Source organism: Ixodes scapularis, unplaced genomic scaffold (assembly GCF_016920785.2).
Source record: "Ixodes scapularis isolate PalLabHiFi unplaced genomic scaffold, ASM1692078v2 PGA_scaffold9__187_contigs__length_104089568, whole genome shotgun sequence".
NCBI lineage: Eukaryota > Metazoa > Arthropoda > Arachnida > Ixodida > Ixodidae > Ixodes > Ixodes scapularis.
The window spans coordinates 81,094,269-81,106,384 of NW_024609884.1; the positions used below are offsets into that span (position 1 = coordinate 81,094,269).

The following is a 12,116-nucleotide window of genomic DNA, read 5'->3' on the forward strand; positions in this document are numbered from 1 at the left end:
AGGTGCGTGCTAGTCTTATGCTGCACATGCATTGCAGCTCGGGCAAGGCAGTTGCTGTGACAGCAGGCGTAGCGGTTGTTGGTGTGGGCGCAACGCTCGCCTATGCCAAGTTTGACCCAGACTTCCGGCAAAAGGCCCAGAGCAGTGTGCCGTATGGAGAGGCCTTCTTCAATAGCATCCTTGGACCTGCCGAACCATCTGCGTAAGTTTCTTCTTGCACTGGTGCCTTCCTCTTTAGTGACTGTTGATACAGTTTTGTTCCAAGACGTAATTTGTCATGAGAAAAATGACCTGCTTTTGAATTCATTTTTCAGTTTATAAAAAATTAGGTCACAAAAGGGCCCCTTTTTACTTGGTAGCTGTGGAAAATTTTTTGTAGTCTCACTTGCAACATGTATCTGGAAGTTGTGACAGTTCCACATCTTTCACCGACTTATCAATCAAGTTCAAGAATGAATCCTTGGGGCAACCACTTGCTGTTTCGTTTTTAATCTTTTGTTTTTTTTTTCCTTCCATTTGACCAAACTGGGCTTGTTTTTTTTTGCTGTTAATGTGTGTTTCTATGTCAGCTACACCATATTTACTCTTCAAAACACTGCGTGTATGTTTGCCATTATCTGAGCAGCCCCTTTTTTGGAGGGCATAACTACTTCATTTTTCTTGATAGGCTGTTTCTTCCATAATCCAGGACATCTTCAAAACAGCAGGGGCGCACAGCACAACTACCACCCGTGGACAAAATCAAGGAGAAGGCTCTTGAATCGAGTCTGCTTCGCAAGAAGCCACCAATAGAATCTTCGCAGGTAGGTTTAATTATTATTTTGCCCTGTTGTGTCGCTTTGGAGACTTAATTGGGTTTCTGATGTCTCCCTGATTTCCTTTTGATTGACTCTGCAGCAGGACACCAAGTCTGTTCTTCCACCACCTCCTCCGATAACCGCTCCACCATCTTCTCCTAAAGGTGATGGCCCCATGTTTTGTTTGTTTAACGTTGTGTTTAACGTTGAAAGAATCAAGGTTGCAGCTAATGTTTCGATAATGCTGTGGAAGCATAGTGGTGTTTGGTGACGGCAGCCTTGTTAAAAAAAATCAGTACTATCGAGACGCACAGGTATTTATTTGTGTACCCTCAAAGCTTCTAGACATGTATCTAGCTGCAGAGTATGAACTAACAAAATCAAGCACAAAAAGGGTGCATGTCACGGACGAAACATAGAGCAGTTCCTAGATGCAGAGTAGGGAAGGAAACCTCAGTGACATGTATCATCATTATGTACAACTTGGAAGATCATACTGCTTACTCATTGATTGCCTTTCGGATTATGATGTAGGACTGAAGATGAGAGAAGCCATAGTGAATGTTGTCCAGTTTAAAGGGAAGATGGGGCACTTCTACATTTGACAAAAAACGCTTGAATTGCGTTCATTTGGCCTTCAGAATAACAGATATTAAAATTGTATTTCAATGCGACGCGCCGGAGAGCCATACGAGCAATTTCAAAATAGGACTGAAGCCCCGCCTCCCTAGCCTTGGGCAGCCAAAAGAGCCGTCGATGACGTCACGGACAGCGACTGTCTTTCGCGTTTTTCTCGCGTTTAACAATACTTACGCAGCAAATGGTTTGGGTATTCGGATTCACGGGTTAAAAATACACTAGAATTCACTTCTAACTCATTTTTTCCAAGAAGCTCCGTAGCTTCCCTTTAAGGCCGACCTACAGAATCATCATCTGCCAGGCAGAAAACCTTTCAGTCTATTTTTCCCCTCTCCTGAAAGGAGTGGGTCTCTGAGCTACTCCCTGCAGAAAGGAGGCTGGTTTCAATCTTTTTCTAATGGAAAGGAGAAATCAAGGGGCGGTTTCCTTCTTTCTGGCAGCTCCTTGCCTTTGAATAAACTTGCCTATGCTACTAATATTAGGGAAATTAGGGTTGCAGTACACTTCATTGCATTAGACTCGTTTCAGTAATCTAGAGGCTATTTTCAGAACTGACGCTTCGATTTTCTTTTGTGAAAATTCCCTACTGAAAAATGTTTTCTAATGTTCATTGTTCCAGAATTTTTGCTCCAATTCAGTTCTCACTTGTAAAGCCCAAACCACATGGGGTGTTTTGTCATCGCGCGTTGGCGTCGGTGCGCGTCGCTTGAGGTCACTCACAACAAAGCAACGCACGGGCCGGCGCCGAGATCTGACCGGAACAGATATATGCACGAAGAGACGTATGCCGACTCGAGGTGATGCTGATTCGGGCGAAGTGTGTGAAAATTGTCCCATGTGGTTGGGCCTTAAGGAGACATTATTTCCGCTTTTTGTTTTTCTGACTCTCTGGGCACCAACCCTAGTCCACATATTGTCTTTCACGGTGCTTGCAGAGAAGACGCCCAGTCCTCGAGACCTGGAACTCGAGGCCCAGAAGCAACTGCGCGATATTCGAGAGAAGACTGAACGACAAAATTTTGGTGAGTGATGGGGGTGTTTTGTGGCACGAGGCCCCTACGGCATGACACCCGAGTGCGTCTGTTGGATGCAGCCTTGGAGCAGTCCCTTCGAGAAGCTCAGGCAGAGGCCGAGAAGTACACGCAGGATGCCGTCGTGTCCCAGCTTGCGGCGAAGGAGGCGATGCAGCTGTACGTGCAGAAGCTGTACAGGGCCCTCGACGATGCTCGGGTTCGTACCTTTGGGCTGTCCACTGTAACATTCGGAGCTATTAGGCCTCCGTGTAAAGCGTGAAATAAGTGTGAGCAAAAATCGTGTTGCACCCTGGAGCGGCGTAACTATAGTAACAATCGCTGGCACTGTGATGTGGCTGGATGCCTTGTTGCCACCGTTGCAGTGTCGGCGACGGTCACTATGCTCGCATCAGTGGGCAGCGTGACGCAACACAGTTTTTGGCCACATGTGTTTCACGCCTCGGTGTTCTTCACGTGACATGTACAAGTTCCGAGAACAATCGAGGTGCAAGATAGGGCTATGTCGCAGTTGGTACAGTCCGCTCTCTGCTCTGTTTTACATCGTTAAGAATATCCAGCTTAGGCTCCTTGCAAAGGTGTTATTCTTGCACCTGTTGCCTTCATTGTACACTAGGTTTTAGGTGAGGTGGTGAAGCAAAGCATGGAACACACAAACTTAACATGATTTTGTCTACAGACCATTAATGAGAATGGGTTGCTGTCAGGGACTCCGTACTGCCTGCAAATTTTATGATTTCATTTGTTAGGTGTCGTACAAAAAGGGAGACTATAAAGTCCGTGACGGATTTACTTAACCTCTGGGGGAGCACTAGATGAAATTGGGCCGTGTTCTTGCAGGATAGCGAAGACCAGTTCATGTGGGACGAGGCGCTGAAAGCCAAGGAGAGCAAACTGGCTGCTGTGGAAAAGGCTAACATCAAGGCAGCACAAGCCTGGTGAGGTTTCCTCATTGGGAGGTTGTGTCTGGCTGGTGGCAATGCCTTGACACGGTGTTCACTTTTGGATTACAGGAAGGCCGTGGAGAACCTGCAGTCAGTCATCAGGAAGGGACAAGAGAACAAGGAGACGCAAGCAAACCTGTCATTGGGTCCCGCCGAGCACGTTGCCAATATTGCCAGGGACCAACTTCGAAATGCCGAATCTGAGGTGAAGCCACCGTTGCTCTTCTCTGTCACTTTGGCGCGTTGCTCGATGCCAGCTGACCAATATTAATATTGACATACCTCATAGAAACTATGTTAGGGAAGTTCACTCCTGTCATGTTTACAGTCACAGTCTGCCAAGGAGGCGACAAAAATTGCCACCGACTACAAGGACATGATAGAGAAAGCCCGAAAACACTTCCAGGAGGAGATCGAAGCTCTGCTTCCAGATGCAAAGTTTGGCGAGCAAGGTGAGCTGGCGTGGCCTGCGTAGGTGGCTGGCATTTGGGAACTTTCACTTCGCTACCACATTCTGTCTCGTTTGTAAACTGAAAGGATGGACGAAGTTATGTGGGCGTAATAATGTACTTTGTCTGGTGCTGTGTTGGCATGATTGCTCTCTTACGGTCTTTCATCTATGAGATGGAGCATGACACTGAACTGAAAAGTAGTTGGTAGCCGAAGCGGCTTAAGGTGATCCATTTCTGCTTGCAATGACGCAGGTCAGAAACTTTCCGAAGATGAGTTGAACCTCCTGGTGGCCCATGCGCATCGCCGGGTGGAGCTGCTGACCAAGGCACTAGCGAAAATGCAGGTGACTCTTTAGCACTGGGTGACCTTGGTGGGGTGTCAAAGGGACCCGGGCTCAGCGTCTATAATCTCTCGCACAGGTGACCGAGCAAGAGCGGGCACAGATGTTCCAGAGGCAGCAAGAGAGGGCCAACAGGGACTTGGAGAGGCAGAGGGCGGAGATTGACGCCACCCTAGAAGTGAAGGTGGGCCGCTTGGGTGCAGGCAACCTGTGGGTCGATCATGCGTGCACCGCGTTCAACACTACAGAAGTTCTTGTGAGAGCTCGGGAGTTGCCGGGAGTTGTGCCTGCATACTATGTATATGCAAAGCTAGTGCCATGCCTGTTTCAGTAACCTCGCCACACATGGATGAGCACGATAATATATTTGTTTGATGCCTAGGGCACTCATGGTCTGGAGGCACTTGACTGGTAGTCAGTGGTAAAATGCCAAGATGGTACAGTGGCCGCCCAGTTAGAGGGATTGGAAAAGAGGATTTTGATTGGGGAGAATGGTTTTGTTGGAGGGTTAGAATTTTGTTTAAAGGGCAACTCCGCTCAGTTCCGAAGATTTCGGGAGAATTAGTGATTTCGCATTGAAAAGCCCTAGGAAAAGACACTATGTTGTTTGCTTCGTGAAAAATGGGATATATATTTTTAAATCTAATTTTAAACACGAGTGGAAATCGAAACCGAAACTTCGGCTCCCTCCGGCAACATTGGCCTTGGGCCACCAAAAAAGGGCCATCACGTGGTATGAGATGTCATGTGATCTTCTACGCAACGATGGGAGGGTTTGGGGCAGGCGTGTGCCAGGCGCAAGTGTCGTCTGCACCGCACTCTTTGCTGCGTTTTAGTGTTTACGACATTCAACGACGTCTGCACAACTGCGGCATAAGTCTGCGCACGTGGTGTCCATAGTGTGGACGAAACTCCGAGAGACAATAAATACAAACGGTGAGATGACGACGGTGGTTGTGACGCGGGAGACGGTGGTAACGCGTGACTACGGCGGGGGGGGGGGGGGGGGGCCAGACGGCTCCCAAGAAGCGCACCGCAGAGGCGCATTACGACAATCACGTGGACACCGCTGAATGCTGAGAGGAAATGTTGCTGATGTCATCCGCTACGCTCGCCCGGAGAAGTAAAAACAAGCAGAAGGGGGCAATGGTGATGACGTTTAGTTCAATGTTGGCTATGCCCATGCCGTAGCCTTGACTGCGCTGTTGGTTAGGCCTGAATTTGCCCGCTTGAGTCTGCCGATTTCGGCAACTTGGCGAGTTACAAAGTTTGCCGGACTGTTTAAGAAATATTTAGACGGAAATGCTTCGTAATATTTCACGTGTGGTCTTCCTAGGTGATGCTGAAGAGGACTGCATTGTTTTTTCAAAACCAAAAATGAAGCGGAGTTGCCTTTTAAGTAAGAGTAATGCTATATTTCTGTATTATGTTTTTTTTTATTCAGGCTTGCCTGCTATTCAAACATACACCTTGTTTGAGGGAGAGTTGTTAGGAGCAGCAAAGTTGGGAATCTCTATTAAACTTGTGATTGTGCTGAATGTAGGTTTGAATTCTGCAAGTGACGTTTCTAATTTTCGAGACATTCACTCGTTTTGCAAAACGTATCCCACTCTAAGGCTGTTTCACATGGTGCTGTTTTTCGGAGAAACCACTTGTTTGTGTTCGGAATGATTATAGGCCACAGAAGCCAATCTTTCCAACACCGATGAGGATGATGCCTCTGGCATTGCGTGCACATTTTTCGAAGAATCACTCCATAGGAATCGGCTTTACTAGACCAGAGGTACTCAAACAGGGAGTCCCCCACCTTGAAGTGCCAAGGTCATCATAGACATCTTGGGTGTTGGAGGTCGACAAAAAGCATTTCCCACTCAAAGTTCTTAATTTTTTTCACTGCTTTAAATGTTTTCCCTCTGAAACATTTTGTTTAAAGACCCAGAATGAATATGGACTGCTGTCATGCATGAGTCTTGTGGGGGGGTCTTGCCTTTTTTCTTCAGTTTTAATGTTGCACTTATCACAATAAGAAAAAAAAAATGCAAAAGCATTCCAAAAAAAAAAAAAGAAAGCCAGCCACCACAGTGATGTGAATGTTTATATAGTCGGTCGAAATATTCAGGCCCTCTTCCTTGGTTTTTTTTTTAAAGGGCAACTGCTGTCGAAAATGACACCAAAATAAATGACTGGTATTGCTTTAGTGGCATGAAATAAGATCACAGCCAAAAAATTAGGTCAAAGTGAAGCCGCATACTCCACTAAAACCGATTTTAATGATGCGACCAGCTGCTCTTTAGTGGATGGCAAGCGGGTTAGCTTTTAGTCAAGGAACACTGGCGCAGCTCCCTTGTGACGTCCCGTCGTAGTGGAGCTGAGGTTGATTGGTTGTGCTGCGTACCACGGCACCACGATGATGTCATGTCACGACTGTACGGTGATGATCAGTGTTGCCATCCTTTTAGCAGATAGTTTCGGTTTTGCCGTAGTCGCCCGAAACCAAATTTTGAGCCGTGATATTTATGAAACTGCACACAATATCGAGAAAAAAAAAGTATTATCTTGTAATTCAGAGACACTGCCTTAGCTAAAAGCACTCGTAATCCCAAATTAAAAAATATTGACCAAAGTTGCCCTTTAACTAACACTTCCTAAAACATTTTTAAAATTGTTTCCAGGCAATTTATTTTGGTGTCAGAAGACTACCCAGTAAATATTTTGCTACAGCATCACATATATTTTTAATAAAGCAAAAAAATGCTACTGCTCGAAACCGAAACTGGATGGGGGAGTACAAAGAAATGTATAGGAGGAGAGGCTTGTGGAAGTTACGTGACTACAGCCGACCACACTTTTGTTTTTCCCATTCTTTCTTTTTTTTATTCCTTTGGCAGTGCAATGCAGACGAAAAACGCGCACGTTGCACTTTGCATAAAAAAGAGAAAAGTCAAGCACTTCGTGCTTGATGTTTATGTATTTTTCAAGCTCTTAGCAATTTGTGTTCGTAAGGCGAGCAATGTCTTCAGCCAAGAGAAGGGGCGATGACTTGGCAATGTCTTCATGCATATGAGCTTGGTGGTTGGGCGTGTTGTACGGAACAATCTGTGTTGGTGGTCGTTAATGAAACAGAGTACTCTTGGTAGCCTCCTATCTTAACGCCATCTTCCTTATTCTATTTCCTCATCGTCATCTTCTACCCAAGTCCATAACAGCACATCTTCCCCTTTTAAAACTGAAGTCTATTTGCAGGTTTCACAACTCTCTCACTTTTTGTTTTGTAAGTACCCTGGCCAATGTCTGCCACAGAACTCTCTTTGGTGAGATCGGCCCCAGGCACTGGTTTTAGGTGGAATCTATTTCGGCGAAGGGTTTCTGTGTCGGTGTCCACGAGGTATGATCTCGGCGACTCCTCTGCAGATTGCACTATGCCTTGTTTTTGCTCATCGGTGATCCAGACGATATCACCTCTTCTCAGTGGTTCCCGTTGTTGTGCAGCACGTCGTCTGTCATAGTTACTTTTGCTGAGTTCTTCTTTCCCACTTTTCGAGTTCTTGGGTGTTCACAAGTTTCGGTTCCAAAGTGGAAGGAGCAGATGGTAGGGATGGTTCTCAGCTTGCGGCCCATAATCAGCTCGGCGGGACTATATCCATTGCCCAATGGTGTTGCACGGTAGGACTGTAATGCGATGTAGCTGTCGAATGTCCTTTTGAGGCTTTTCTTAATAATTCCGACAGCGCCTTCAACAAATCCATTGCTCTGGGGATATCTTGGACTAGAAGTCCTGTGTTCGAAGCCCCTCTCTCGGGCGAACCGATGGAACTCGCTTCCAGCCACACGTTGTAATTATGGTCCGTTGTCGCTGAACACCACTTCAGGTGTTCCATGTCGTGCAAAAATTGACTTAAAGTGTGTTATTACACAGCTCAAAGTAATAGAGTTCAAAAGTTCCATCTCTGGATACCTCGAGTAACAGTCGTCACTAAAAGGTAGTTCCTTCCTGACAGATAAAATAGATCCATCGCGACCTTCCGCCATGGTCGTTCTGGAAACAGATGGCATCAAAGGCTCGTGTCGGTTGGACTATTTTTTGATGCATGCTGAGCAACTGCGTACCATGTTCACAATCGGCGTTGAGATGCCGGGCCACCATAGAGTCTTTCGCTCAAGCTCTGCATTTGGTGATCCCTTCATATCCCTGGTGGATTTTCTGGAGGATGTCAGTGCACATGGCTTATGGGATAATGAGTCTGCATCCTCTCATGAGTAGTCCATCTTGAAGTGCAATTTCTGACCGATGTTGCCAGTACTCTTTACAGTTGACAGAAACTTCTTTCCAACTGGGCCACCCTTTTTCACTGTACCCTGCAAGCTGTTTGCATGTAGTGTCCTTGGTCTGTCTTTCTTTGATTTCTTGAAGTCTCCTTCTCCATCGCAGGAAGGTCTGCGGTCACTCCCTTGATATAGGCAGCCACTTCTTGTTCCAGGTCGGGGTCTCCTGTTTCCTTTAGAGGCTGGCGGGACAATGTTTCTGCGGCAATCAGCGCTTTTCCTGGAATGTGTTTTATCACATGAGAATCTCATCATTCCCATCTTCATTCTTTGAAGTCGAACCATGATGTCCGCTAGGTTCTTCGACGTAAAAATGGGCACTAGCGGCTTGTGGTCAGTTTCAATCTCAATGTGAAGACCAGTCACAAAATCTTGAAACCTTTCACATGTCCAAACTACTGCCAGGCCCTCCTTCTCAACCTGTGTATACCTTCTTTCTGTCTCAGTGAGTGTTCTTGACGCGTATGCAACTGGTTAGTAGGATCCATCTGTCTGAAGCTGACGAAGCACAGCTCCCAAGCCGTATGATGAAGCATCGGCAGAGATCACTGTGTGTTTTCCTGGGTCAAAGAGCTTCAGCGCGGGACTCGTGGTCAGCGCGCGCTTGAATTCATCGTAGCTTCTCTGCTGTTCCGAATCTCAAACCCAGTGGCTCTTGGGGCTCAATAACGAATTAAGCGGGTAGGCGATGTGTGACATGTTCGGTATCAACTTTGTCAAATAATTCACCATGCCTAGAAAACTTCTCAGCTTATGAACAGATGAAGGAGGCTTCAAGTCCACAATGCCCTAACTTGGCACTGTCTGGACGTATTCCTTCACAGTCGATAACGTGACCCAAGAACTTTACTCTTCGCACGCTGAATTCGCACTTGTCCAGATTGAGGCTCATTCCTTGAGCCTGAAGACGTTCTAGGACACGCTGCAGTCTGTCATCATGCTTTTGTTGAGAGTCGGCATAGATGAGCACATCGTTTATGTTGCGTACCACACCTTCGAGACTACTGAGGATTGCGACATCTTCTTTTGGAAAAATTCTGGAGCAGATGATATTCCAAGAGGCAGTCTCATAAACTTGAATCTTTCGAAGTGTGTGAGGAACGTGGTTAAAGCTTGATACCCCTTGGTAAGCTCAAACTGCCAAAATCCAGAATTGGCATCAATTTTCGAAAAATAGCGTGTTCCAGCAAGCTGTTCGAAAACGTGTTCTCCTACAGGAAGTGGGTGAACTCCTCTTTCTACGTATTTGGTCAGTTCAGTCAGGTCTGCGCATATTCGAATGTCTCCGTTGCCTTTTCTTACTATCACCATTCCAGAGCCCCGTTCAGTTGGCTCTTCTACGGGCTTAATTATTCCCATCTTGACCATTTCCTCGAGTTTCGTTTTGATCTTATGGAGAAGTGGAATGGCCACTCTTCGAGGTGTCATCAGTGCCACTGGTTTAGAATCAGGTCTCAGTTTGATCCTGTATGGAATCTTGACGTGGCCCAACCCAGAAAATAACTTCGGGTATTCTCTTTTTGGGTCCACAGTGTTGCCCCCTGAGGCACCAACTTGATCAAGACGCTGAACGATGCCCAGTTGTTCACTTGCATCCCTCGGTAGAAGTGGCTGTTCTAGCTCTTCTACGACATAAATGTCGGTCTTGAAGGTCTTTTCTTTGTAGTGAAGAGTCTTATTCAATACACCAAGAAAGTCCTTTCAGGACTTTCTTGAAAAAGTCTTGGTGCATCCTGTCAGGAATGACGGTGACATCAGCACTGGTGTCAACTTTGAACGTTACGGGAATGTCTCGGATGTCAACCGCGACTTTCCATCCCTGTCCATCTAACGATGCCATGGAGCCAAGAAATGCCGCTTCTGACGTTGTTACTTCCCTGAGGGCACCAGAACTCCTGCAAACTAGTGAGTAGTGCCCAAGTTTCCTGCATTTGTTACAGGTTGCTTTTCGTGCGGGGCACTTATCTTTTTAATGGTGTGTATAGCCACACTTTGGGCAGATTTTGTCATGAGTTGATAAACCAGTCCGAGATAGTCGCTTCTTCATTTCGTGTCTTCCCCTTCCGTTGACTTGCCTCCTTTTTGAAGACTCTGTCAATGTTTTCACTTGGGGAATTGTGGAGAGCAACTTGCTGTTTCTCGACAGCTTTGGATTGTCAAGCCAGGTTGGTAGCCTTATCTAGTGTCAGTCCTGCATCCAGTTGCATTTTCTCCGACAGCTGATGGTTGAGGACTCCAACGACAATTCGGTCTCGAATCATCTCCTCGTGCAGAGCTCCGAAGTCGCAAGTCTTGGCGAGGCTGTGAAGAATTGTTATAAATTCTTCTAGCCTTCGTCTTCTCGCTGAAAGGCCGAAAGCACTTCCGCATACTCCGCCACTTTGGCTTCCGATAAGTTCAGTGAGAGGAGAATGTCGTCTTTGTTGCCCCTGAAGTATATTAGAGCGTTGACCTGTTCTGACTCAGGTTTTGTGGGAAGGCCACTGATGATCTGAAAGCGTTCGAACCGGCGCTTCCAATGGGGCCAGTCATCTAGTTTTGAGAAATCCAATTCCACAGGCGGTTGGCCCTGGAATGAGTTGGTGGCTGCAATCGACGGCGAAGCCATCGCTCACCGTTCCTGGTCGATCCTGGGTCCTTGTACTTCTGACCATGCGTTGGTGGTCGTTAATGAAACAGAGTACTCCCGGAAGCCTCCTATCTTAACGCCATCTTCTTTATTTTATTTCCTCATGGTTGTCTTCTACCCAAGCCCATAACAGCACACAATCCTAATTGTGTTGATCGGTAAAAGATTTCTTTTTCGAAGCTAGACAGATTTGCTGGCATCGCAAACAACAGTTCTGAAGTGGAGGTCCCATGCCCGTCGTCCGTCACCTTCGCTTCGTTTAGCCGTCCAGCCTGCAAGACCTGCAATACGACGCCATGTTGAGAATTAAGCAGAGAATGCACAGAGTGCTACCGGTTGTCTGTGCAACTTTTAATGCAAAAGCATTAACTGGTCTCATGGAGCCAGCTGACGTCATCAGCTTTGAAACCGTGCCAAAGGGCTCTTAAATCCTTCTCTCCAGCTCCCAGCTATGAAACCATGCGCAAAACTAGCCAACGGCACCTTTAACACTTCGGTCCCATTGGCCGGCGCACGTCGACAAGGCTCCCAATGGCCGGTTGATGAAACTACCAACCGCTGACAGGTTGGCGCACGCTCGGTGGCTTCTGCTCGTCTCGTCGCCGACGAACATGCCGCCGCCTCCAGCATCCACATCTTCGGCTGTGCTATGGTGCCTGGAGTGCGTCTCCGACTGGTGTGTTTAGCGTCCTATCCCACCCATACATCAAAAGTGGTCCCAAAGCGGCAACAAATGACGTCACAGAAGCCGGAGTGTCATGCTGTTGCATGTCGTGATCCTGGCGGTTGGTCGTAGAATTGCTGGCGAAAAGCACGAGTGAACACGAGTGTCGCTGTCGTCACGGCGTTCCAGGCGTCCCAACTTCCGGCTGCTTTAGCTTCCGTGGACTGCCGCATTGGAGAGCGACCTGCAGCAGAACAGGCGTCTTCTACATACACCGCAGCTTTTGGGACGCCACC

At 47.0% G+C, this 12,116-nt stretch overlaps 1 protein-coding gene across 2 annotated transcripts in view; it reads left to right on the top strand.

Annotated features, from left to right (window-relative positions):
- Nucleotides 1-12,116, top strand: part of LOC8033730 (MICOS complex subunit MIC60) — a 36,320-nt gene that overhangs the window by 4,752 nt on the left and 19,452 nt on the right. Inside the window, exons 3-12 of one of the 2 annotated variants that reach the window (XM_029977470.4) lie at nt 38-202; nt 689-803; nt 898-961; nt 2,372-2,458; nt 2,530-2,666; nt 3,308-3,405; nt 3,481-3,616; nt 3,740-3,863; nt 4,116-4,207; nt 4,284-4,388. In XM_029977470.4, the coding sequence (XP_029833330.3) occupies nt 38-202; nt 689-803; nt 898-961; nt 2,372-2,458; nt 2,530-2,666; nt 3,308-3,405; nt 3,481-3,616; nt 3,740-3,863; nt 4,116-4,207; nt 4,284-4,388 (1,123 nt within the window). The remainder of the gene's footprint in view (nt 1-37; nt 203-688; nt 804-897; nt 962-2,371; nt 2,459-2,529; nt 2,667-3,307; nt 3,406-3,480; nt 3,617-3,739; nt 3,864-4,115; nt 4,208-4,283; nt 4,389-12,116) is intronic. The other variant, XM_029977473.4, reaches the window with a different exon arrangement.